Genomic DNA, 25398 nt, shown 5'->3' on the forward strand with positions numbered 1-25398 from the left:
GGATTGTTTTGAGTGCCAAAAAAGACCCATACTTTATGCCTTCTTGCCCTATGGAATTATAGAATGTTAGAGCTAGAAAGTATCTTAAAAGATCATCCAATCAGAGAATCCAGAGCTAGAAGGGACCTCAAGGATCCTCTAGCCCAACCTGAAACTGAGCAGATTCCTATTTACAATATCCTTAATCCCTGGTCATCCAACCTCTGCTTGAGATCGTGGGTAATACTGAACACACTCTCTCTAGAGATAACTCATTCTAGTCTTGGAAAGCTCCAATTGATAGGAGCCTAATCCCTTCATTTAAATTTTTAAATATATTTTTAACTAGCAAATATTTATTTTTCTCTCCTTCATACCTCCCCATCAAATAAAAGAAAAACAAAACATGGTAACATATATGCATAGTCAAGCAAAACAAATTTCCAAAATAGCCATATCCAAAAATAGATATCTTCTTATACAACCTGTTTGGAGATGGGCAGCATGCTTCATTATTGGTCTACTAGAATCATGGCTAATCATTTTGACATTCAAAGTTATTGGTATAATAATTTTGTTATTGTATAAATTGGTCTCTCAGTTTTTCTCACTTTGCTCTGCATCAATTCATACTGGTCTTCCCAAATTTCTCAGAAAAGATATCTCTTGGCAATTTGGAACTATGCCCAAAGGGCTATAAAACTGTGCACCCCCTTTGATCTTGGAATACCACTGCTGGGTCTGTATCCCAAAGAGATAATAAAAAAGGGGAAAGGACCTACTTGTACAAAAATATTTAAGGCAGCTCTTTTAGTAAGGGAATTGGAATTGGAAATGGAAGGGATTCGTCAATTAGAGAACAACTGAACAAATTGTGGTATGTGTTGGTGACAGAATACTATCGTGTTATAAGAAATGATAAGCAGGAAGATTTCAGAAAAAGCTGGGAAGATCTGCAGGAACTGCAGCAGAGTGAAATAAGCAAAACCAGGAGAACATGGTATATGACAGCAGCAATATCTACAGTGATTATCTGTGAAAATGTGGCTACTCTCTGCAGTGCAATCATCTGGGACAATCCTGAAAGACTTATGACAAGGAATGCTGTCAAGGACTGCTCCAGAGAAAGAATCTTTGGAGTCTTTCACATCAGTACATCAGTGTATTTTTTATTTTATTTTGGGATTTTGGTTACGTATATCTTTGCTCTTACAACAATGAGCAGTATGGAAGCGTGTTGCATTAAAATAAAAAGAAAATTTAAAACAAACAAACAAAGAAAGAAAAGAAAATGTATCTGTTGTAATTTCTTACAGAATAATAACATTTCATTATTCAAATGCCATAATTGGTGTCCCCTTTGTTTTTAGTTCTTTGCCACAACATAAAGAACTGCTATAAATATTTTTGTACATATAGGTCCTTCTCTTTGTTTGAGCTCTTTGGAAAATAATCCTAGTAGTGGTAATGCTGGGTCAAAGGGTATGCCCAGTTGAATAACTTCTTGGGCATAGTTCCCAATTGCTTTCCGGAATGGCTGGAAGAATTCACAACTTTTCCAACAGTGCATTAATGTGCCTGTTTTCCCGCATCCCCTCCGACATTTGTCATTTTCCTTTTTTAGCCAACTTGGCCAATCTAATGAGTGTGAGGTAGATCCTCAGAATTGCTTTAACATGTATTTCTTTAATTATTGGTCATTTTGACCATTTTATATGATTATTGATGGTCTAGATTTCTTCCTTAGAAAACTATTCTTATCTTCCACTATTTATCAATTGAAGAATGACTCATTCTTATAAATTTGGGTTCACAAATCTAAATTTGAGAGCTCAGTTTAGGGAAACAGTTTAGACTGTAAAACATGGAAGTGACCTTAAAGTTCATTGAATCCAACCATTTCATCTTCTAGGGTATGAAATTATAGTCTTTAGAGGGGAAGTGAGTTGTCCAAGGTCACAGCACAGTCCAGTACTGTGGAGTACCTGAAGCTCAAGTCTTCCCATTCCAATGGTCAGGGTTTATTCTATGGTGCCAGCAGATAGGTTCTCTTAGGGATGGAGGTGATTGTTTATATGGCAAAAGGACTCTGATGCACAGAAACATCTTAACTGACCTTCTTTAGCTCTTGGTTACTTGGCATATTCTGGCCTCATGTTTCCTCTGAACAGTGAATTTCTCCCCATGCCTATAAAATGTGATTTGAGATATTTTTTAAGGCTCTTATAGGGCCAGCTAGGGGGCTTCATGGATAGTAAGCCAGGTCTGGAGATAAGAGGTCCTGGGTTCAAATGTGATCTCAGATACTTCCTAGCTGACTGTGGACAAGTCATTTAATGACAGTTGCCTGCCTCTTAGCAGTCTTCTGCCTTGCAACTCATACTTAGTGTGGATTCTAAGGCAGGAAGTAAGAGGTTGTTTTGGTTTTTTTAAGGTTCTTTTCTTAGGTTCAAATTCTCCAGAACTGCCTCCTTTTTCATAAAATGAGGTAAAACTGAATGCTCAAATTTGGAACTAAACCCAAAGGGCGACAAAAGAATATCTACCCTTTGACCCAGCCATAGCACTGCTGGGTCTGTACCCCAAAGAGATAATGGACACAAAGACTTGTACAAAAATATTCATAGCTGCGCTCTTTGTGGTGGCCCAAAACTGGAAAACGAGGGGATGCCCATCAATTGGGGAATGGCTGAACAAACTGTGGTATATGTTGGTGATGGAGTACTATTGTGCTCAAAGGAATAATAAAGTGGAGGAGTTCCATGGAGACTGGAACAACCTCCAGGAAGTGATGCAGAGCGAGAGGAGCAGAACCAGGAGAACATTGTACACAGAGACTAATACACTGTGGTACAATTGAATGTAATGGACTTCTCCATAAATGGTGGTGTAATGTCCCTGAACAACTTGCAGGGATCCAGGAGAAAAAAACACCATTCATAAGCAAAGGATAAACTATGGGAGTGGAAATACCGAGAAAAAGCAACTGCCCGAATACAGAGGTTGAGGGGACATGACAGAGGATAGACCCTAAATGAACACTCTAATGCAAATACAATAAATAAATAATAAATAAAACAAAGCAATGGGTTCAAATCAAGAAAACATCTAATGCCCAGTGGACTTACGCGTCGGCTATGGGGGGGGCGGGGGGGGAGGAAAAGAAAATGATCTATGTCTTTAACGAATAATGCTTGGAAATGATCAAATAAAATATATTTTAAAAAAAAGAAATAAAAAAAAACTGAATGCTCAATAGACAAATTAGTAGACAGGGAACATTGAGGAGGGAGGTCTAGCAGAAGAGTAAGATTGTGATTCTTGGCTTGTGTTTTCATCCCAGTGAAGGGATCAAGTTTCCCCAGGTAAAAAGGTTGATCTGGGCTGGGGAGGACTTTAAAGAGCCAGAGAACATTTCTAGCAGTCAGTCAATCCATTCTGATACCTCTGCCTTTGTTTTGTGTCCCAACCCCAAAGGTTCTGTCACCCCTCTCCGATTCCATCCTGGCTGAGAAGACCGTGACAGTCTTGGATGACAAGGTGGCCGTGACGGACCTCGGTGTCCAGCTGGTGGCAGGGCTGTCGGTCTTCCTCCAGCCCAGCTCTGAAATTAACAAGGCAATCACCGCTACAGCCATGGCCGAGGAGCTGCTGCATACCCCCAAGCAGGTAGGATGGGAGTGAGGGGGCCACTTCAGGTGGAAGTCGAGAGACCCAGATGTGACAACTCTCTCCTCCCATAATGTAACCCCCAAGGCTTGTTCTCTCCAGTATATGCTGGAGTTCGCATAATGGGGCAATTTGATGGAAGATGTAACCTCATTAGGTCAGAGGAAAATAGATCTGTGACCTCCTTATTTCATAATACTTCGTTCCCCTTCTCATTCCATATTTGTGTGTCTCAAATCCCTCCCCATGCCAACCCATTCTCTACTCAATAGTCAAACTGAGCTCCCCTGAAATATAGATTTGACCATACTACACACCCCATATTCAATGAATTCCAGTGGCTCCCTATTGCCTCCAGGATCAAATGCAAAATGCTCTTTTTGGCATTCAAAGCCCTTCCTAACCCAGTTCCATCTTACCTTTCTAGTCTTCTTCTACCTTACTCGAAAGACCTCTCTCGCCTTCTCCTCTCTCTCTCTCTCTCTCTCTCTCTCTCTCTCTCTCTCTCTCTCTCTCTCTCTCTCTCTCTCTCTCTCTCTCTCTCTCTCTCTCTCTCTCTCTCTCTCTCTCTCTCTCCTGTCTAGTGACTCTTGGCCATTCATTGAACATAACACTCTATTACCTCATCTCATGCCTCTCCACTGGCTCTCCCCCATGCCTGGAATGCTCTCCCTTTCATCTCTACTTCATGACCTCCCTGATTTCCTTCAAATCTCAACTTAAATCTTCCCTTCTACAGGAAGTCCCTACAGGAAGTCCCTCCTCTACTGCTTGGGCTTCCACTTGGATTGTTCCATTGACACTCTATACAGAGACTCCTAAAATTCTGAGTGCAGTTTTAAGCTTCTAAAACATATGCCTTTATGCTAAAGCATTTCTGAGTCAATGAAACTTTATGGGAATATACATGTGTGATTAGATACATTTATAATTTATATAATACATGTTTTATAGATATAACCCCATGTTATATAATTGCCTTTAGATATGTTCATTCATAAATCATATCCATACATATTATATGGGTACATATAATAGCACATATACATATAAGCACACATATATGTAGGCATTTTATTTTTCATTTTCTGAATTATGCATGTATTATTATGCAAAATATATTTCCATAATATTCATTTTAGGTGAATAATCTTATAAAACCAAAACCCCAAAACATATAATATATATTATATACTATGCTGCATTATATATAAAATATATTATACAATAATATGTGTATACCTTATAATACAACATATATTACATATCCATAGAGTTTATAATATATTAAATATATATTGTATATATCATTGTATAATATATTTCATTGTATAATGATATATATCATTGTATAATATAATTGATAACAAAATATATTGAAATATAAAATATAAATTATAAACTATTATGATGTATTATAAAATATATGTAACAAATTATAATAAAAATAATAAATTACATATTATACAATATGTAATATATTTATATGTAAATAAAATAAATATTAAGTAATATAAATGATAAAATAAATAATGGTATTAATGATGTGTTGTTCTATATTAAATATAATATTATATAATACAAACTATATGAATATGTAATATATGTTGTATTATATGGTATGAAATATATCTTCTAACATATATAATATATTTTTGTGTATGTGTTTATATGTACACATTTTTATGTTATCTGCTCCATTAGAACAGAAGCTCCTTGAGATCAACAACCATTTTTTAAGCCTTTTTCACATTTCCTAGCACTTAGCACAGCACTTGGCAAATAATATGTGCTTCATTAATTCTTTTTTACTAATTTTTTAACCCTCTCCTTTTTTAGTATGAATTCTAAGATAGATAAGCAGCAAAGCCTAGGCAATGGGGTTAAGTGACTTACCCAGGGGCACACATAACCAGGACACATCTGAGGCCATATTTGAAACCAAGACCTCCCATCTCCAGGACTGGCACTCTATCCACTATACTCCCTAGCTGCCCCTCATTTACTAACTTAATTTACTATGTTGCCTAATGCATTCATGTATCAATGTCAGCCATGGTTGATCATCACTACTTGCACAGCTCTAGGAATGGGGCGCTCATGATATCACAATATGCAGCCCATACTTCAGTTCATAACTCATTGAGAGAAAAATGGTTCTTTAAGGCATTCATAGGCAGCGAGTCTCTAAGCACAGGCAGCCTGGGAACGAGAAACAGAGAGCAGTAGTCAAAAAGCAAAAGTGGCAATCCCAATCCCAACTCCCAGTGTGATCCAGGCCCTGCTGAACCAGCTCTAATGCTGAGAAATAAAGCTGCTGCTCATTCACTGTTACCACCAGATTTATTTTGCCTCGTTCCACAAAACAGAAAAGAATTCACGTTGGTTTTATAGCTTGTTTTCATGATTATCTCTACCTAATTTTCTGGAGCGCAAACCCATTCAGATGGGTTTTATAACGGAGTGGTTAGTGGCAAGACAACATCCAAGCTGGAAGGGGGACAGGCCGCCCATCTGTTTAATTTATTTCCTGCCGGAATCATCCCTGTATTGTGTAATTAACCCATTTCTGCCTTCCTCCTTCAGTACTTCCTGTGGGGAATCTTTCATCTTGACAGATGCGGAGCCAGCATTGAGCTTGACAGAGCCAAACCCACAAATCCTGCCTAGTTATGGCGCCCGGTTCAGGGAGTCTCACATAGTGTTTCTGTGCACAGCAATAAGGAGGGTCTTTGTAGAGCTGACTGGCAATAGTCCTTATACCATTTCCAGCTTGGATCAGTCAAGGCAGAGACCTTGGACCAGAGAAATGGCCCAAATGGGCTATCGTTCCATTCTTTCTTATTTCTGGAGGTATGGTGTCTGGAAAGTACCTTGGATTTAGACCCAGAGGATGTGGCTTCAAAGTCTACCTCTACCCCTTAAACTGCATTGTGGTGTAGGGTAAACCATTTCCCCTTCTCTGGGCCTCAGTTTCCTCACCTATAAAATAAAGAGGTTAAACTAATTATCTTCTAAGTTTCCTTTTGGCTCTAAGTCTATGATGCATGGTTTTACTCGATTTTTGCTAGTATTTTTCTTAACTGGATGATACAAATGAATGAATGCATTAAAAAAGCATTAATTAAGCACTTATAAACAAATACAGAATCACAAAATTTGAGAGTTGGAAGGGACTTTGGTAGTCATTCAGTTCAACTGATTCAAAAGAAATTCCCACTTTATGGTATAGTTATAGGCAACAAAAATGGTGTCTAAGAGAAAAGGAATTATCTCTCCCCCAGCTTCTAGACTGAGGGTAGAGTCCTCCAATCAAAGAGGCATGGGATAGGGACATCACAAAGAGCATAAATTGAAAGTAGAGTCTTTTCTCTTGGAATCCTGCATTTAGTAGGCATGCTACCAGGTTCAGGGCTGGGGTCAACTTGATGGGGGTAGCTACTGGCTACACAAGTGGCTACGACCTTTTCTTTCTCTGGCCTGCTTTTTATTACTTAATAATGATAAACTAATATATTAATTATATTAGAAAATATTAATTATAACAATATGTTAGAATTAATGACCTTTAAGGTCTCCTATTACTTCAAATCAATGGTCTTGTGATTTTCTAGACACACTATTTCCTACAATGACATCCTGGTGTCCAAGGCAAGTAGCATAAAATGGTACCAATGGAAAGTAGCACTAATCAAGTCCTCAAATCAATTGTGGGGGCTGAGATATCCTGACACTGGCCTCACGTGCAGAGATCACAGGCTTTCAACTATAATGGGAAGACCGAGAGCTTGAGACACTTTGAATAGGTCACTATCTGGAGAAGAAAAGAGTTAGACCATGAAAGAACTAACCTGGTTTCCAGACACTTGATAACAGATGAGGGTAATATGCCATCTGGTAGTTTCCATATTTAACTAATTATGGCAAGTTAATTATATCTTGCCAACTAGTTTCTGGGCTGCTAAAAGAGTGAAAATTCTACTAATATTTTAATGGAGAATTTTTTTTAATTGCAGCCTTTCAAAAGTGCTATATAAAATGTTAGCAACTTCTAAATTTCAGTGCTTTCCAAATAGCCTTAACTCAAGAGCCAAATCCCCTCTAAAACTTCTTCTCCCCTCGAGTGGATAGCTTTGCTTTTCTCCTATTTTCCTAGAGGACTTTTTTCTGGAGCTCTCTTTTGTCCCTGTAACACTGCCTTGTAGCACGTATTTAAATTCCCCACTCCCATTGTACCTGAATATTAGCAGGATTTGAGCTCCCAGAGAGCAGCAGCTATCATTTCAGACCTTTGTATCTACCCAGTGCCCAGCTTGCTGCCTTTCTTGTAAGAGAAACGTTGAATTGGATGAACTGAAGAGCTATGCCCTGGGTCAGAACCATTACACTGATGTTAAAGTACACAAACAGTTGACAATGATGGATTTCACCAGTGCCAGTGTAGAGGAAGGTTAAATGTGCCGCAGGCCTTCATGTGAGCACAAGGTATATAGAGGATGATAGAGAGAAGTATCTTGTATAGGGAGTGATTTCAAGACTGATCTTTTCATCCATTACAGGCTAACCAAAGACATTTTGCTTAGAGAGAGACAGAGAGAAGGAAGGAGAGAGGAAGACAGAGGGACAGAAAGAGAAAGGGAGGCAGGGAGGAGGGGCAAGGAAACAGACAGAAACAGGGAGGGGGGAAACAGACAGGACAGCGAGACAGACAGACAAAGAGGCAGACATTCAGGAAGACACAGGAGAAGACAGAATAGAGATAACAGAGACAGTGATAGAGACAAGGTTGGCAGCAGAGAAGAGAGAATGGAGACAGAGAGGCACAAAGAAACAGGGTCAGAAAGAGAGTGACAGTAAAAGCGAAAAAGAGACAGTGACAAAGAGAGGGACAGAAACAGGGAAAGAGAGACAGAGAAGAGAGAGGAGACAGACAGAAATAGAGACAGTGACAGACACAGATAGGGATGGTATTAGAGAAGAGAAAGGAGAGAAAGACAAAGTTACAGAAACAAGACAGAGACAGAAGTAAATATGAGACAGTAAGAGATGAGAGAGAGAGAGACAGAGAGAGACAGAGAGAGAGAGAGAGAGAGAGAGAGAGAGAGAGAGAGAGAGAGAATAACTGTTCCTTGATTTGGCAACACAGGGGCATAAATACAAAGAGGAAAAGATTAAAAAGATGGCAAATGAAAGACTCTTAGACTACATCGGGGATCCTCAAATTTTAAAGCAAAAATTCTATCAAAAATGCTTTTAATATGGCCTCAGACACTTCCCAGCTGTGTGACCCTAGGCAAGTCACTTAACCCCCATTACCTAGCCCTTACCACGCTTCTGCCTTGGAATCAATACACAGTATTCCAAGACAGAAGGTAAGGGTTTAAAAAAATGCTTTTAATGCTTTTCCAAACTGTTTCCTGGGATTTTCAATGAACAAGAAAGACTTACTGCTTCTAGATTTTTCTCCTTTGGATCTTCTTAATGTCCACATTCTCTTTGTGTGTTGTATGTTGGTAGTTTAGAGGTATCAAGGAATCAGGGGGCTGAGGGGATAAAAAGCTACACAAATGAGAAAGGTCAAAAAGATGACACTTATTAAAAGTGAACAAAAGCAAAATTTTAAATTGTCTGATCAGATATATGTTAGTAAGAGTGGCTTACATTATTTTAAAAATTAAATTATTAATTTATTTTTCAGTATTTTTCTATTTTAAATGGTTCTGGCTGAGCGATCTCCTTTGATTCTCACATTCATTACTATCTTTGTGATATCTCACACTTATTATTAATAATACATATACATGTATTACTAGGCTTGACAAATTAGGAAACTGCAGGGCAGAGAGATAAAACTACTTCCTCATAGCCCCAGAGTTAGCTCTGAAACTGACTCAAACTCAAGTGAACAACAATGTTCAGTGACTTGCGAGTTTCTTTTTTAGACAATTGGGTTTTTTTTACTCTTTTTTTCCTCCCTTTGTACAGAATAGATATTTGATAAGTGTTTGGAGTTGAATTGATGACTTTGAGGAAAGGAGCTTTAGGGGCACGCATCCTCCATAGCCATAAGTTTGGGGCAACCAACTGTTTGGTAGTATTTTTTGGTGGTAAATTTATAATCTCTAATAATAAAAATATTATATTTTATGAAGTTTATTAAATGATCATTAGAAATCAAAGAATAAAGAGGATACAAAATAAAAACCACGTGCCCATGGCTGGTTAGCCATTCTCAAAATCCCCATTCACCACCATCATTGCTGATGATCACGTCCAAAAAGTGTGGGAGGTATCACCACCAGTTAAAAACCAATAACGTGACCCCACCAACATGGAGAAGCAGGAGAGATTATAGGGAATTTGGGGAAATATTAAGGACTTCTGGGGAATTAAGTCAAAAGTTCAAAATCTCCATTTATACAGTAGGTAGAAAGAGCAGAATTGCTATGCAAAGTTGTCACCAAGCTATTGAGAGAATCTAAAGGGGAAAGTATGGGCAACTAGGTGACTCAGTGGATAGAAAGCCAGCCCTAGAGATGGAAGGTCCTGGGTTCAAATGTAGCCTTAGACATTTTCTAACTGTATAGCCTTGGGCAATTCACTTTAGCCCTATTGCCTAGTCCTTTTTGCTCTTCTACCTTAGAACCAAATTGATTCAAAGACAGAATATTGGGGTTTTTAAAACAAGGGAGTAATGGAAGGACAGACAGGTGAAGATGAAGATAGAGGTAAAAGGTTATCTGGCTGCCTCCCACATCTTCCAATGGGCAGCATGCTATCTGGAAATCACTGGTGACTCTGGGAGCCCACCCATCCTTCACTGGTCTTGAATTTTGTCAACCCTGCCATTAGGAGTGAGCTAATAATGACCTTCTCTGATTCCCAGTCCATTCAGGGAGAATTATATGTTCTACTCATCTCAGTGACACTAAGTTAGGGGAGGTTGTGACTACTGGATTTTAAAGAGAGAGACAGAGAGAGAAAGAGAGAGAGAGAGAGAGAGAGAGAGAGAGAGAGAGAGAGAGAGAGAGAGAGAGAGAGAGAGAGAGAGAGACAGAGAGAGAGAGAGACAGAGAGAGAGAGAGAGAGAGAGAGAGAGAGAGAGAGAGAGAGAGAGAGAGAGAGAGAGAGAGAGAGAGAGAACCAGATAAGAAAGAGGAAGGCAAAGAAAGGAGAGCGAGTCAGCTAGACCTGAGGAGTGTTTACTTGGAGTAGGTAATTAATGAGCTTCATGAGCAATTGTCATCTCAGCTCTTGAAGTGTTTGGGGAAGGGCAGCCTTTTTACAGATAAGAAGGCTCCAATCCATCTTCATCTCTTGATAGTAATTGGAGGACCTTGTCATGGGAATCAAAGGGGATTTATTGGTGCAGTTCATCTGATTTGCAGAAATGCCTCTGGGAAGGACAGACTCCTAAATCATTTCTGGGCAGGTATTTTTTTTCTTCTTTTTTTTTTAAATCTTTTAGAGTTTGGGGAAATTCACTGGTTTTTCTTGAGAAACCCTATATTCCACTTCCCTTTTGTGAGCTGATTGGGAGAATGTAACCCAAACTTTTGCGTGAGCATGAGGGTTTCAGTTTGGGGCTTTGTTGAGAATTTGGACTGTCTGCCTTTATTTTATGTTGATCCAATTATCTACAGGCAGTTCCTGAAGAGAAATCAGCATGAGAAACAAGATAACTGTGACTCAACATGTCTCTTGGGCCTTAGAATTTAATAGATTTAATTTTTTTTAAGCCCTTCTCTTCCATCTTAGAATCAATACCATGTATTGGTCCCATGGCAGAAGAGTGGTAAGGGCTAAGGCAATGGGGGTTAAGTGACTTGCCCAGGGTCACCCAGCTAGGCAGTGTCTGAGGCCAGATTTGAACCCAGGATTTCCCATCTCTAGGCCTGACTCTCCATCCACTGAGGATTTATCATTTTTCAGTGTATGAATAAAACAGGGTATTTTATATATACACCAAAGATGTCTGACTCTATCATGGAGGGGATATAGAATATGTCTCCTCTGTTAAAGACAGGTTCCCTTTAACAATGCGAATTCTAGCTTAAGGTTTCTTAATCTAGGATCTACAGGCTCCCACAGAGTTCATAGATAGATTTCAAGGAATCTGTGAATTTCAAAGAGAAAAAAAACAATTAAAATTTCATTTCCACTATCCTCTCATTGAAAGTAATATATTTTTCAGTTATTAAATAAAGAAAATTCTGAGAAAGGAGCATCAGCCCACCCAAGAGGTTTAGGACACACACAAAAAAAGGTTAAGAACCCCTCTTCTATTTTCTTAACTAATCAATAAAATAAAAAAATTTAAAAAAAAAAGAACCTATCTTCTAAATGTTTCTATTTTGGAGGTTCATAGCTCAAGAGCTGGAAAGCACCTCAGAGGTCAGTCAAACCCTTCAGGTTCACGAGTACGAAGTGTTTTAGATTATCCCTAGCCCTATAGCGTAACCATCCTTGCACAGTTTTCTCATCCTTCCCATTTTCTCCCTCTTGTGGCCTCATTACCCTCTGAGAGTGACCCCTTCACTTCAAATTTTCAATCCCATGTGAGTCCCCGAGTCCTTTGGCCTCTCTTCTTACCAGGCTGTTATAGATTTTCCCTCTGCAAGTCCCTAAAGCCTTTCCAGATCACTCTTTGGAAATTAAATATTCTACCCACTCAAGTCTACTGCTAAGCTCACCATCCCTCATTGTTTTGAGAGAAATGGTCTAAATTAACCAGAAGCCGAGCAATTCCCTTTGTTTATAACCTGAATGTAACAAATGGAAACCAGGACGATTCTGTAAATTTGTGCAATGATTGTGCTGTAACAGGCTGGGGAGGTCGACCCCCGCACGGAATGTTCATCCAGATTGTTCCAAGGCACTGGCATGCAGACTGATGAGAGCTTGGGACAGATACAAGCGATGTCTGTGCTTTCAGAGAATAAGCTGCCAACAGCACTGGGCTTTCACCGCTGGAGGGGGGATAATGAGTGTGTGGGCATAGAAGTGGGGTCTAAGCCAGGAGATGATGGAGAGAAAAAGCTGGAAATGGGGGAAGGCAGCAGTGAGGAAAGGATGGCCCAAAGTTCCAGTGGCTACATCAGTGGTAGGATCATCGCCATAGAGATGGAGAGGTCACTGGCGGCCATCTAGTCCAGCTCCCTCATAGAACAGATGAGGAGCCTGAGGCACATCCATGAGAACTTGCCCAAAGTCACAGGAGATAGAATTTGAACTCAGCTCTTTCCAATATACCATAGGGATTCGAGCTACCACACATTCTTTGCAGAGACAGGAAGAGGAAATAATAATAATAAGCATAATAACAGCAACAACCACTTGCCATTATGTAGCACTTTAAAGTTTGCCAAATGCTTTATAATATCCTCATTTTAGGAAAGGGTGCTTGATTTGAAGTCAGAGGATCTAAGTTCAAATCTTGTCTCTGCCACTCTCAGTCAATCAACAATGTTTAAAGTACTACTATGTGCCAGGCACTGGGCAAGACAAAAATGAAACAATCCTTTTTCTTAACAATTTGATCTGCTACCACATTGCCTGGGTGGTCTTGGATGAGTCCCTTCTTTCTGGCCCCAGACTTCTCCCATGTTAAGTATGTCTATTAATTTACTAATCAGTAAATGAATCAGTCCAGCATTTGTTAAGCCCTTTCTACTGAATGGGCATCTGGAGAGCCCATTGGATAAAACACCAAACTTGGAGTCAGGAAGACTGAGTTCAAATCCCATCCCACACATTTACTAGCTATATGACTCGAGCCAAGTCACTTAACCTTCTTTGCCTCAATTTTTTCCTCTCTAAAAAGAGCTGGAGGAGGAAATGGCAAATCACTCCATTATCATTGCCAAGAAAATTCCAAATGGGCCCCAAAGAGTCAAACGTGACCAAAAGAATGAACAACCATAACATCAATTGTTGGGAATTTTTCCTGACTTCAGATTTAAATGAGCCTCTCTGTCCCTTGTGGCCTCTGCTCCTGGTTCTGCCTTCCAGGGCCAAACAAAATAAGTCTGATCCCTCCTCCTCCTCCTTAAGCCTGCCCTTTGAGTATTTGAACATAGATAGCCATTATGTCCCTTAACTATTCCTGGGCTTCAATTTATTAGTAAAAAGAGGTGATTGGACTAGATGACTTCTGAGAGGACTTCCCCTCCATTTCTGAATCCAGGATGCCATGATCTTCCAAAAATGGAATCTTGGAAACGAAAGACCATTCTCCCTACCCTGCCTCCCTATTGTTCACCTAAGCCTTCTTGAAGAACTGGAGTCCAAGATGGAACACCCATCAACCTCCAACAAGCCCAGAGCCCACAAACCCAAGGGCCAGAACTGAAGGAGAAGGAACCTGAGGTGGGGACAAAGCTCTCCACTCCCAGATCAGATATTGCTCCTAAGAAATAAATAGCCACCCTCTAATCCAGCTGAAATACAGACCTTTACGCATGCCAACCCTTTGCTTTCTGATTGCCTCCAATGGTCCTTTCTGTGGGTAGTAGCCAAAGAGAACAAAGACAGCACGATTAAACCAAAGCCCCAGTTCCTCGCTGTCCTGGAGGAAACAGCCCATCACCAGCATCTTGCTGACATGGAAATGGAATGGGCGTTCCAAACTACTTCAAGGGTAGAATAGGTTCAGGCTTAAAAGAAAAATGCATTAGCTTTGTAGCTTCTGCAAGCAAGGAAAAAAAGAGATCTGCCTGGAGGTTGGGGGAGTTTGAAGAAAGGGGGGAAGGGGAATGTTATTTTCTTTTCTAGTGCTTGTCACTGAAAATGTGTACAAAGACTGGCTCTCCCTCTCCTTTTTCTTAATATCTCTCTCCCTCCTTTGTCTCCCTCTCCCTCCTATCTATATATCTCTATAAATTTAGTAGACTGACTTCCCCTAACCCATGTCACAGACTAAGGGGGAAAGAGGGCAGCAATTAGCCAATTCAGCTTGGGTCAGTCATTTTCTGGGGAGACTTTCTCTGGTTCCCACACTCAGGTGACAGCTTTTATAAATCACGTAAATTAGCACTTGAGAGGTTGAGGTTGTTTGGGTTCATTTTTTTTTGTTCTGTTTTTTGGAGGTTTTTTTTTAAGATTATGGCCATAGCAATTATGTTAAATCTACATTTGTACTTGTTGAAGTAAAGGTGATTTATTGGCCTTTGATGAAAGGTATGATTGATTTCCTGCTCCAATTCTAGAGGAAGCTATCTCCAGACCTCAAACCAGGTGGTTTCTGATCTCTGTTTCTAGTTTAAAGGATTTAGGGTTGGGGTTAGGATTAAGGGTTAGGGTTAGAGTTTAGGGTTAGGATAACTGCCTGAAGAAATAAGATGTTTTCCTCAAAACGACTTCTTTATTTAAATTCTTAAGAGAGTCAGGACAGTCTAAGTGGGGGGGGGGGGTCTTCAAAGGAATATAGAATCATAGATTAGAACTAAAAAGATCCCTTTTGTTTTACAGATGAGAAACTGAGGCCCAGAGAGGTCCATTGGCTTACAGATTTGGGGATGAAAAGAGGCTGAATTAAACCTCCTCATTTTACAGATGAGAGAACTGAGACAAGAGGGTTACAGTTATCGTAATTTTAAAGGGAACTTAGAGGCCGAGGAAACTAAGGTCTTAGAGAAATAAGGGAATTTGTCTAGGGTCACACAGCTGCTAAGTATCTGAGGCAGGATACAAACTCTTACATCTATGATCATCTAAGGTGAGGAGGGAACAGTAGCTTCCTTTGAAGCTTGGTACCCCCATGCTGGAACACAGAAATCTCTTCTGAGGGAGCCAATGGGATATAAAGGAAGTTGAGGGAAAGGGTGGGAGGGAGGAACCAACTTACCTAATTTAGGGCTACCTGAACCAGGTCAGAAACAGAGCAGGCCAAATCTCCCGTGTTCATCAAAGTGGAACCAGGCCTGTAAGTAGCCTCTGCACTTCCAGCCTGGGTGAGATATTTTTTTTAACATATCATCTAGCCCAAGACTCTCATTTTCCAGATGACTAAACCAAGACCCAGAGAGGAGAATTAATTCACTCAAACTCACAAAATCACACAAGTGATCAATCGTGGAGCCAAAATAATAAGTCTGATTTGAAGTCCAGATGATCTGGGTTCAAATTTTATCTCAGATCCCTACTATCTGAGTCTCCTTGGACAAGGACTTGGGATTTTTTTATCTGTAAAATGAGATGGTTGGCCTCTAAAGTCCCTTCCATCTCTAAATCTATGACCTTATGACTCTGTGTACAATTTTCTTTCTACTATACTGTAGCTGCCTCCACCAGGGAAACATTTTACCTTAATGGGACTCAACTTTCCCATCTATTAAAAAAACCAATGAATGGCAGCCCTGCCTAGCACATACATTTGTTGCAGGTGATTAGCAAGAGCGTGGATGTGCAATAGCTTTGAAATAGTAAAGCCCTTTCAAAGTCACCGGTATTATTATTATTGTTATGACAACTTGTCCAATTCCCTTTCAGGAAGCTGTGGTCAGCATGTGGATCCAGTTCAATGATGGCTCGGTGACACCACTGGATATTTATGACCCCAAGGATTTCTCTCTCTCAGCCACATCACTGGATGAGACCATCGTGTCCGTGCACCAGGGCCATGAGTTGAGATGGCCCCTCATAGTGGCTGAAGGGGAAGGACAAGGGCAGATTGTCAAAGTCGACATGATGATCTCAGAGGCCTGTCAGAAGTCTAAGCGGAAGAGTGTGTTGGCCATGGGCGTTGGCAATATCAAAGTCAAATTCGGGCAGAACGATGCCATCTCTAACCTTGGAGGAGATTACGATGGGGATGAGATAGAGAACCATGCCAGTGACCGTCGACAGAAGGGGCCAGACCAGGAGCGGTATGGCCAAGACGGACGATACTTTGGAGGTTCTTCCATTGATAGAGAGGAGGGCGTTCTCCGTAAAGTCACCACCACAGTCAAATCAATGATCAACAATAAAGTGGTGAAAAATAGTAAGTTGGATGGCGGCAGACTATCTGGTGATGGACAACTCCAGAACATCCCCATTGACTTCACCAATTTCCCTGCCCAAGTTGACCTCCCAAAGAGCAGTGGCGGGCTGGATGAGAATGACCTGGTACAAACTGCCAGGGGTTTAAGTGACCTCGAGATCGGGATGTATGCACTCTTGGGGGTCTTCTGTTTGGCCATCCTTGTCTTCCTCATCAATTGTGCCACATTTGCCCTGAAATACCGTCATAAGCAAGTGCCAGTAGAAGGCCAGGCCACCATGACGCACTCTCATGACTGGGTCTGGCTGGGCAATGAGGCTGAACTATTGGAGAATTCTGGGGATGCTTCTCCCCAGCAAGATGAGCACACCACAATTATAGACCGGGGACTCAGCTATGAAGAAAGCAACCACCTCCTCCTGAATGGTAACACCCAGAAGAGTGTTCAGAGTCAGATTCACAGATCGGCTGACTTAGGGGGGAAGCAAGAGAAAGAACAAAAACCTGACCCTCTGCACTCCCCCACTTCCAAAAGGAAGCGGGTAAAATTCACCACCTTCACAACAATACCTCCAGATGATAGCTGCCCCACCGTCAATTCCATTCTCAGTAGCAACGATGATGACATCAAATGGGTGTGCCAGGACATGGATCTGGGTGACTCTAAAGAACTAAGAAACTATTTGGAGAAATTCAAAGACAAAGTGTAGGGTCCTCTGGCTGAAGGGCCCACCACACCTTGATGCCTTCAGTTCTATATTATATATTGGTACCGACAATGAAGCTAGAGTGGGGTAGGGGTTGAGGAGGGGGTGGGAGAAGTGGGGAGGGGGGAGGAAGGGGAATCCACCACAAACAATATTGCAGATTCTGTAGCTTGGGAAAGGCAGTTTGCTATATGTTTTTTCAGCAGACGGTGATTGCGATTTTGGGGCAATCTGAAGACTAAACAATTGAGAAAGCAATGGACTAGTCAAGGTGATGAACTGGGCAAGGTGAGGGCATATGAAGATTATTTTATGAGTAAAAAAAAAATACAGACAAGTTACCAAAAATCATTTGTTAAAAAAAGCAAAAAGACAAATAAAAAGACATAAACAATAATCTGTTTATATTTCTAATAAAGCAGCAAAATATAAAAATAGGGTCTGCTAAGAGACATTGTACATTTTAACTCTGCTTTTCTTCTTCTGAAGACAGCCTGCGGTACTGAGAATGGAGGTCCGAAGAAGGCTTCCATCTATTTTAGTTGTCTCTTCTGATGGAATTGAGAACGCTTTCTGAATCTCTCCTCGGAATTGGATTTTCCCCTCTTTTTTCCTTTCTTCCTTTATCGCCTTCCTTCCTTCACTTCTTTTTTTTCCCCTTTTGATTCGTCTTCAGTGCTCATTTCTAAGAATTGAGGTGGATTTGTTTTGCAAAATGAACTGTAAATTACATTCCTCCTTGATGGATGAGCTCCTCTATGTAGTCTAAACTAAGCCCTCCTGTGGAATCTGATTACATCATTTCTGGGTAGTAACAGCCTTGTTGATAGGTGTTTGTATCCTCCAATCAGAGCTCCTGTGTTCCTCCAGGGGCAGGAGATGTCATTGACCACCAGCTGATAGAGATGGTCACTGTGCATGCTCCCTCAAGCAGGATGGCGGGGAATAGCCATAACCAGTAAGACTAGCCCAACCCTCTAAGTGGTCACAGGGCTGCCAGTGGGGGAGTTTTACAATTTTCCCCAACCATATATGGACTATGGGAAGGGGTGAGGGAGAGACTTCAGTTGTCATCACTGGCAATGAAATGAATTGGAATGCCCAGGAATTAGAGTAGACGTTCCAAATCTTCCTCTATACCCCAGGAGAAGGGGGCAGGTGCTAGAGATACTAGGTAAAAGCTATCAACGGAATAAGGAAAAAACTGGGATATTTAAATTGTTTTCTTTGGTTTTTCTTCTTTTTTCTTTTCTTTTCTTTTCTTTTTTTGGTACCAGCACAAACTGAAAAAAAAAAAATCTATGTTAGATTGTTGATCAACTGTGTTTTTTAACAGCACATTGTATCTAGCAGCACATTGCAAAGATGCCTTCATCCAAAGTACAGTATTGCTGGTGTTTCTAGAAGACTGACCAGTAGTGAACAAACCCTTTTCTAATTCCAAAACACCTACGTCCTCCTGGGCAGCCCGTTCTGGGAGAAGAGGGGGCTTGTCTTGCTGGTGAACAGGGAGTCGGTCTTCAGCATATGAACATTCCCCCAAGACAACTATTGGCACTGGTACTTTTTAATTGCTAAAAATCAGTAGCGTCGATGAGAACGGGCCTTGGTCCCCCAGTCAGGTCCTTTAACAAGATCCTCCTAGAATGCATTGTAGACTGGAAGAATGTCATATTTATTTATACATGTGATACAAACTGTAATTAAAATGCTTTCCATGGCTTGACAAGGTAACCTCTTGTAGAGTGTTTTTGTCACTTGATCAAACTCTAGGAGACTTGTTGAATTACTGAGGGAGTCATCAGGCTGCTGGAGGAGAAGGGAAGGGAAACATCAGGCGGTTCTAGAACTAGCTTCTCCTTTCATACACAGAATGAAAGGGCCCAAAGTTACCTCCTGGGATGGTCACCCAAATCATGAGAGAACGAAAGGCTTGTAGGACAATGGATTTAGACCTTGGAGATTCTCCAGTCTAACCTTCCCATTTACAGTGGAGGAAACCGAGGTCCACAGATGTTCAGTGACTTGCCAGAGATCACATAGGTACTATGGCCCAGAGATAAGACTTTTAAGCCTTTCTACTTTAAGACTTTCTCCTATATGACGTGATCTTAAGTCCTGACAGTATGGCTTGGTGTACAGAGGGCACCTGAGAACCAGGAAGACCTCAGTTCAAATCTTATGTCTGACCTATATCGATCCTATATTATTGGCTCATTTGATATTCACAACAACCCTGAGAAGGAGGTGCTATTGTGATCCCCATTTTACAAACGAGGAAACTGAGGAAGGCAGCAGTTCGGTGACTTGCCCAGGGTCACACATTTAGGCATTGTCTGAGGCCAGATGAGTCTTCCCAACTCTAAGCTCAGTGCTCTTTCCGATGTGCTTTCTAGATTCCCTTAGCAATATTATTATTCATAATATAAAGATGAGGGAACCAAAGCTCAGAGATGATCCAATCAGTCAATAAGTACATAGTCAGTACCTTCTATGTGGAAGGCATTGTGGGAGCAATGGGAATATGTATGAATAAAGATAAGAACATATTCCTTGCTTTCAAGAAACTCACAATGTAATGAAGGAGACAACGTGCAAACAACTTTATCGAAACAAAATTCAAACAAGATGAATGGGAGGTGATCTCAAAGGGAAAGCATGGGGGAGGGGGAACATTGCAATTAGCAAAAGCCTTTTGTGGTAAATAGATTTAATATAAGGCTGGAAATAACCTAAGGAAGCCAGATGGTAGAGGGAAGGAAGGAAGGAAGGAAGGAGAGAAGTGAAATGCCCAAAATCACCTAGGTCATAAGTGCCAGAGATAGGATTTGAACTCCAGACTTCCTCATTCCAAGTGCAGCCCTCTATCCACTACACACCAGAAAATTCTGATTTGGGGTCCTTAGCATCCTTTTATCTCTTTTCTTTGACCCTCACTTTCTCTCTTAGGATCAGAGCTAAGTAATGGTTCTAAAGTGGAAAACCAGTAAGGCTTTGGCAATGGGGAGTTAAGTGACTTTCCCAAGGTAACACAAATAGGAAGTATCTGAAGCCAGATTTAAGCTCAGATCCTCCCAACTCCAGGAACAGTTCTCTTATCCACTACACCATCTCACTGATACTGTTTATACTCTTAAATATTGAGAACCCCTCCCCACCAAGAGATTTTATTTAATTGAACTATATTAATATTTACTATATTAGGAATTAAAACATCATAACATTGTAATGAAAAAATGTTTTGCCACTTTGAAAGGGTCACAGGGACCCTCCTGAGCCCTGGGACCATACTTGGAGAAGTACTATAATATACCATGGAAAATACTGATGATAAAAAGAATTCTATGTGCTCCATGAGGTCTCAAGGATAGGGTTGAAGAGGAAGAGAACTAGGTTGCTCAGAGGTTAGAGTACTGGGCTTGGCATCTAGAAGACTTGAGTTCAAACCCAGCTTCAGACACTCACTTACCTGGGTGACCCTGGGCAAGTCATTTCACCACTTCTTGCCTCAGTTTCCTCATCTGTAAAATGCAGATAATAATGGTCACTCCCTCCTAGGATTGTTCTGAGGACTGAATAAGATAATACTTAAATATTATAATATAAAATACTCAGTACAGTGCTTGGCACATGTTAAAAGATATTCTTTTTTAAACTACATATTTTGTTTAAAATTATCCATTTCTTCCAAAACTGAAAGGGCAGAAAGAGGACAAGAGAGAGAGAAAGAAAGACAGTAAGGATGTGGGAGAGAAGAGGAAAATGAGGAGGAGAGACAGAGACAGAAAGAGAGAGACAGAGAGAGAGAAAGAAGGAGGGATGGAGAGAGAGACAGGGAGGGAGAGAGAGACAGAGAGAGGGGGGAGGGAGAGAGAGAGGGAGAGAGAGAGAGAGAGAGAGAGAGAGAGAGAGAGAGAGAGAGAGAGAGAGAGAGAGAGAGAGAGAGAAAGGGAAAGAGAGAGAGGTTATCATGAGAGTCTGTCCACTTGCCGGTGTTGTGTTGAAAGAGCTAGCTGGTTCCTCTCTCAGCTCACCTTATTCTCCTTGCTCAGCTATGGGTTTGTTGGTTGGCATTTTATGTGCACACTAGCAAGGGCCATAAACAGGCTCCTGAAAGAGTTGGGGCTTACAAAAGCAAAGTCATTTCCTTCCATACTTTACTCTGGCTTGTATTTTTCATCAAATAGAGTGGCATGTTATTACACTGATCATTTTCTTAAAATTTGGACCATATTCCTAGAAGAAAGTTCTAGATAACTATATATGGGTCCTATCTCAGCTCTGCAGCTAAGGGGCAGGTTTCTTCTATTGGCCATCATGGGAATTTCCAATGTGGGCTCTCAATTTGCAGGCTTGCCCTTTGTCTGTAAAGGGAGGAGATGGGATAGCTGGGCTCTGTGATCCAGATCCAGAAGAACTCTCACCATGGATTTTCCCCGTCCCAGCATACTCATCTGACAGTTTCTTTTGTCATTTGGTGTAGGGAGATAAGAGAGAATGGAGGCCATTGGCTCAGGAATTATTGGCAAAGCAGAGAAACAAACGTAGCACCTGCTTAGAAAAGAGAGTCATGAGCTTCTCTCAGTGAACATTGACTCTCCTCAGTTGCAGTCAGCATCGCCCCCAAATGACAGGTCATTTGGGAGACTGAACAGTAGCACAGGGTCCAATAATGTTCATTTATTTTTTTTATGGTATCGATTAGAGGCTGCCAACCAATCCATGTGTTTGGAGCCTTTTCCTCTCGAATTTCCATTTTTATGGGAAGGGCAAGAATAACCCCAGGAAATAACATCTAGAAGCCCAATTGATTATGAAAACCATCATCATTAATAGCAGTTATGCTTGTAAACAATACTACTTTTCATCAATAATAAATAACTTGAGTTTGTCTATTTACATCTGTACTTCCATGATCAGTGATTGGTCAGAGTAGGCATTCCCTCACTTCACACAGATGTCGATGTCGATGCCTGTTGATGATTCGAGTTTATGGTCTTTCCAGGGCCAAAAAAATCCATTACCCTGTGGCCTCCCCAATGGCAAGCTTCCACTAATTTAGCTGGGATGATCTTCCACCATGAGATATACCATCTCTCCAAGACCCCTTCTCCAACCTATTCCAGTTAGTTAGAATTGAAACCTCTTAGCCAGGCTTCTTTCTGCCACAAAGAGCTGTCTCTTTAAGCTGCATCTCACATCATATTTTGCTATTTTGTATTGCAGCTAGTTGGCACAGTGGGTAGGGCAGCAAGCATGAAGTCAGGAAGACCTGGGTTCAAATTTGTCCTCAGACATTTACTACTTGTATGATCCTGAGCAAGTCACTTAACTCTGTTGGCCTCAGTTTCCTCAATTGTAAAGTGAGCTGGAGAAGGAAATGGCAAACTACTCTAGTAACTGCCTAGAAAAACTCAAGTGGGTCACAAAAAGTAATACATAACTGAAATAGACTGATCAAATTATAATCCTCTGGACATTTTCATATATAAAATTGCTTGAACAGCCCCCCCACACACACACACCTCTTGGGATATTTGGATTTTAGAATTTTAGAATTTCTGGATTTGAGTACAGATCTTGTTGGGTGAAAGCAAAAGTGTCCATTCTCAGATTCAGAATCTCTCATTTTTAAAGCAAGAGCTCAGAGTAAGGAGCCTGCAGTCATAAAACTTGAGTTCAAATCCAACTCTGCTTACTGATCCAAATGGCCTTAGTCAAGTCATTTCAACTCTTTGGTCTTAATTTCCTTAAATGTAAAATGAAGCAAAGGCAACCTGATGTTCCTTAAGGTCCCTCCTCATTCCAGATCTAATCCTAAAGAGAAGAGGGAAAGCCTAGTTTTGGACTCTCCACAATATTGTATTTGTTCTGAGATTAACCAAGCCTGTGAACAAATAATTGGGTATCTTTCCAGGTGACTGTTGTCTCCTCTCCTCCACTGTAACCTCATTCAGTGGACACATCCTTGGTTTCTTCTCTAGGAACTCTAAAATATTCTCAGATTCTATTTTTCCCCACCCAGATGACAATAAGAACTGAACAAGAACAGGATTCCAATTGCACTCCTTCATCAATATCTTGTTTTCTTAAATAGAAGAGGGAGAGGTAGTAAAAAGGAGAAAAGACTATGTCTTCATCTTTTCATAAATAAAAATAGGCTGAGGAGAAAAAGGAGAAAGAAAGAAAGAAAGAAAGAAAGAAAGAAAGAAGAAAGAAAGAAAGAAAGAAAGAAAGAAAGAAAGAAAGAAAGAAAGAAAGAAAGAAAGAAAGAAAGAAAGAAAGAAAGAAAGAAAGAAAGAAAGAAGAAAGAAAGAAAGAAAGAAAGAAAGAAAGAGAAAAGAAAGAAAGAAAGAAAGAAAGAAAGGAAGAAGGAAGGAAGGAAGGAAGGAAGGAAGGAAGGAAGGAAGGAAGGAAGGAAGGAAGGAAGGAAGGAAGGAAGGAAGGAAGGATGAAGGAAGGAAGAAGAAAGAATAGGAGAGAGGAAGGAAAGTATTCCTTTATTTCAGGCCTACAAACAAAAAAAGACCTTAAGAAAGTCACTTCAGATCTCTGGGCCTCCTTTAAAATGAGAGGACCCAGAGTCAGCTAGATGGCTCAGTGGATTGAAAACCAAACATAGACAGGAGGTCTAGCGTTCAAATTTGGCCTCAGACACTTCCTAGATGTGTGACCTTGGGCAAGTCACTTTACCACCATTGCCTAGCCCTTACCTCTCTTCTGCCTTGGAACCAATACTTAATATTGATTCTAAGACAAAAGGTAAGGGTTTTTAAAAAATGAGAACTTTCCAGCGTTTACTCTCTGACCCAATAGTATACTTGTCTTATAAGAGGATCAGAGGGCCATGGATTTAGAGTTGGAAGGGACCTTAGAAGTCACTTAACAGAAGAGAAGCTGAAATTGAAAGTTCAAGAGCCCCAGGAAATAAGTAATTCCACAATGGAATGTTGTTACATGCTGACTTCTGTTAATATTTCTCCCTTTTCTTTAGCGGCTTATAGACCAGCTTCTTACTGGCTTAAGGCAATGAAGTATTCTAGAGATATCCTTTGCCTAAAGTGTTGGATTCTGGCTCTCAAAATTCTGGCTGTGTGTGTGTGTGCAAATGTTATTTCATTGGAAGCTCACAAACTTCTCTTAGGGAATGGGTACTATTATTATCCCTATTTTGCAGATGAGGGAACTTAGACAAACAGAAGTGTTTTGACTTGTCCTGGCTAATAATAAGTGCCTGAAGCATGTCTGGAACCAAGGTCTTTCTGACTCCAAATCTGTCGCTACCCACTGAGCATACAACTACCACGTCCCCTTTTCTGAACATCAGTTTCCCTCCCTCTCGCGGGAATCAGTTGGCCTTCATCTTTAAGGCTCTTTGCCATTCTGAGGTGTTCTGATTGGGTGACTCTAGAACACGGCAGCATCCGTGCTTTTATTTTTTATTTGAGGCAAGAATGATTCATTGGTGTGGACTATCGCTGAGGGAAAGGCTGTTGAGAGACAGTCATCAGTGTGGACGCCGTCCCAGAGAGAACTCTCTAGTGGAGAGCTCCAGGCACTCAGAACTGCGCCGCTTCGTCTTTTTTATCAATGACTTGGATGAACGTATGGATGGCTTGTGTACAAAGTTCCAAGTTCCACAGGCTAGACTGTTGGATGGAATCTAACTTGACCAAATTCGATAAGGACAAATGTAAAGATTTATACTTGGGTTTAAAAATTCTCTCCTCAAGTGCAGGATGAAGGCAAAAAAGTTAAATAGCAGTTTGTTGGGGTGAAAAATCTGGGGATCTGAGAAGGCTACAAGTTCAATATGAGTCAACAGTATAAATAACACATCAGTCAAGAAAATTAATGAACTCATGAGTTACTTTAAGAGACAATGTCCAATAATGCTTGGAAATGATCAAATAAAATATAAAAATAAAAAAAAATAAAAATAAAAAGAGACAATGTCCATCGGGGCAGCTGGGTGACTCAATGGATTGAGAGCCAAGCTTAGAGATGAGAGGTCCTGGATTCAAATCTGGCCTCATACACTTCCTAACTGTGTGACCCTGG

General features: G+C 40.6%; 1 protein-coding gene across 1 annotated transcript in view; it reads left to right on the forward strand.

Annotated features, from left to right (window-relative positions):
• Positions 1-19071, forward strand: part of TMEM132C (transmembrane protein 132C) — a 559319-nt gene extending 540248 nt beyond the window's left edge. The window contains exons 8-9 of the mRNA XM_056821908.1: positions 3457-3648; positions 16138-19071. Of these exons, the coding sequence (XP_056677886.1) occupies positions 3457-3648; positions 16138-17340 (1395 nt within the window). The 3' untranslated portion in view covers positions 17341-19071. The remainder of the gene's footprint in view (positions 1-3456; positions 3649-16137) is intronic.
• Positions 19072-25398: the final 6327 nt, after the last annotated feature.

Source organism: Monodelphis domestica, chromosome 3 (assembly GCF_027887165.1).
Source record: "Monodelphis domestica isolate mMonDom1 chromosome 3, mMonDom1.pri, whole genome shotgun sequence".
NCBI classification, from domain to species: Eukaryota; Metazoa; Chordata; class Mammalia; order Didelphimorphia; family Didelphidae; genus Monodelphis; species Monodelphis domestica.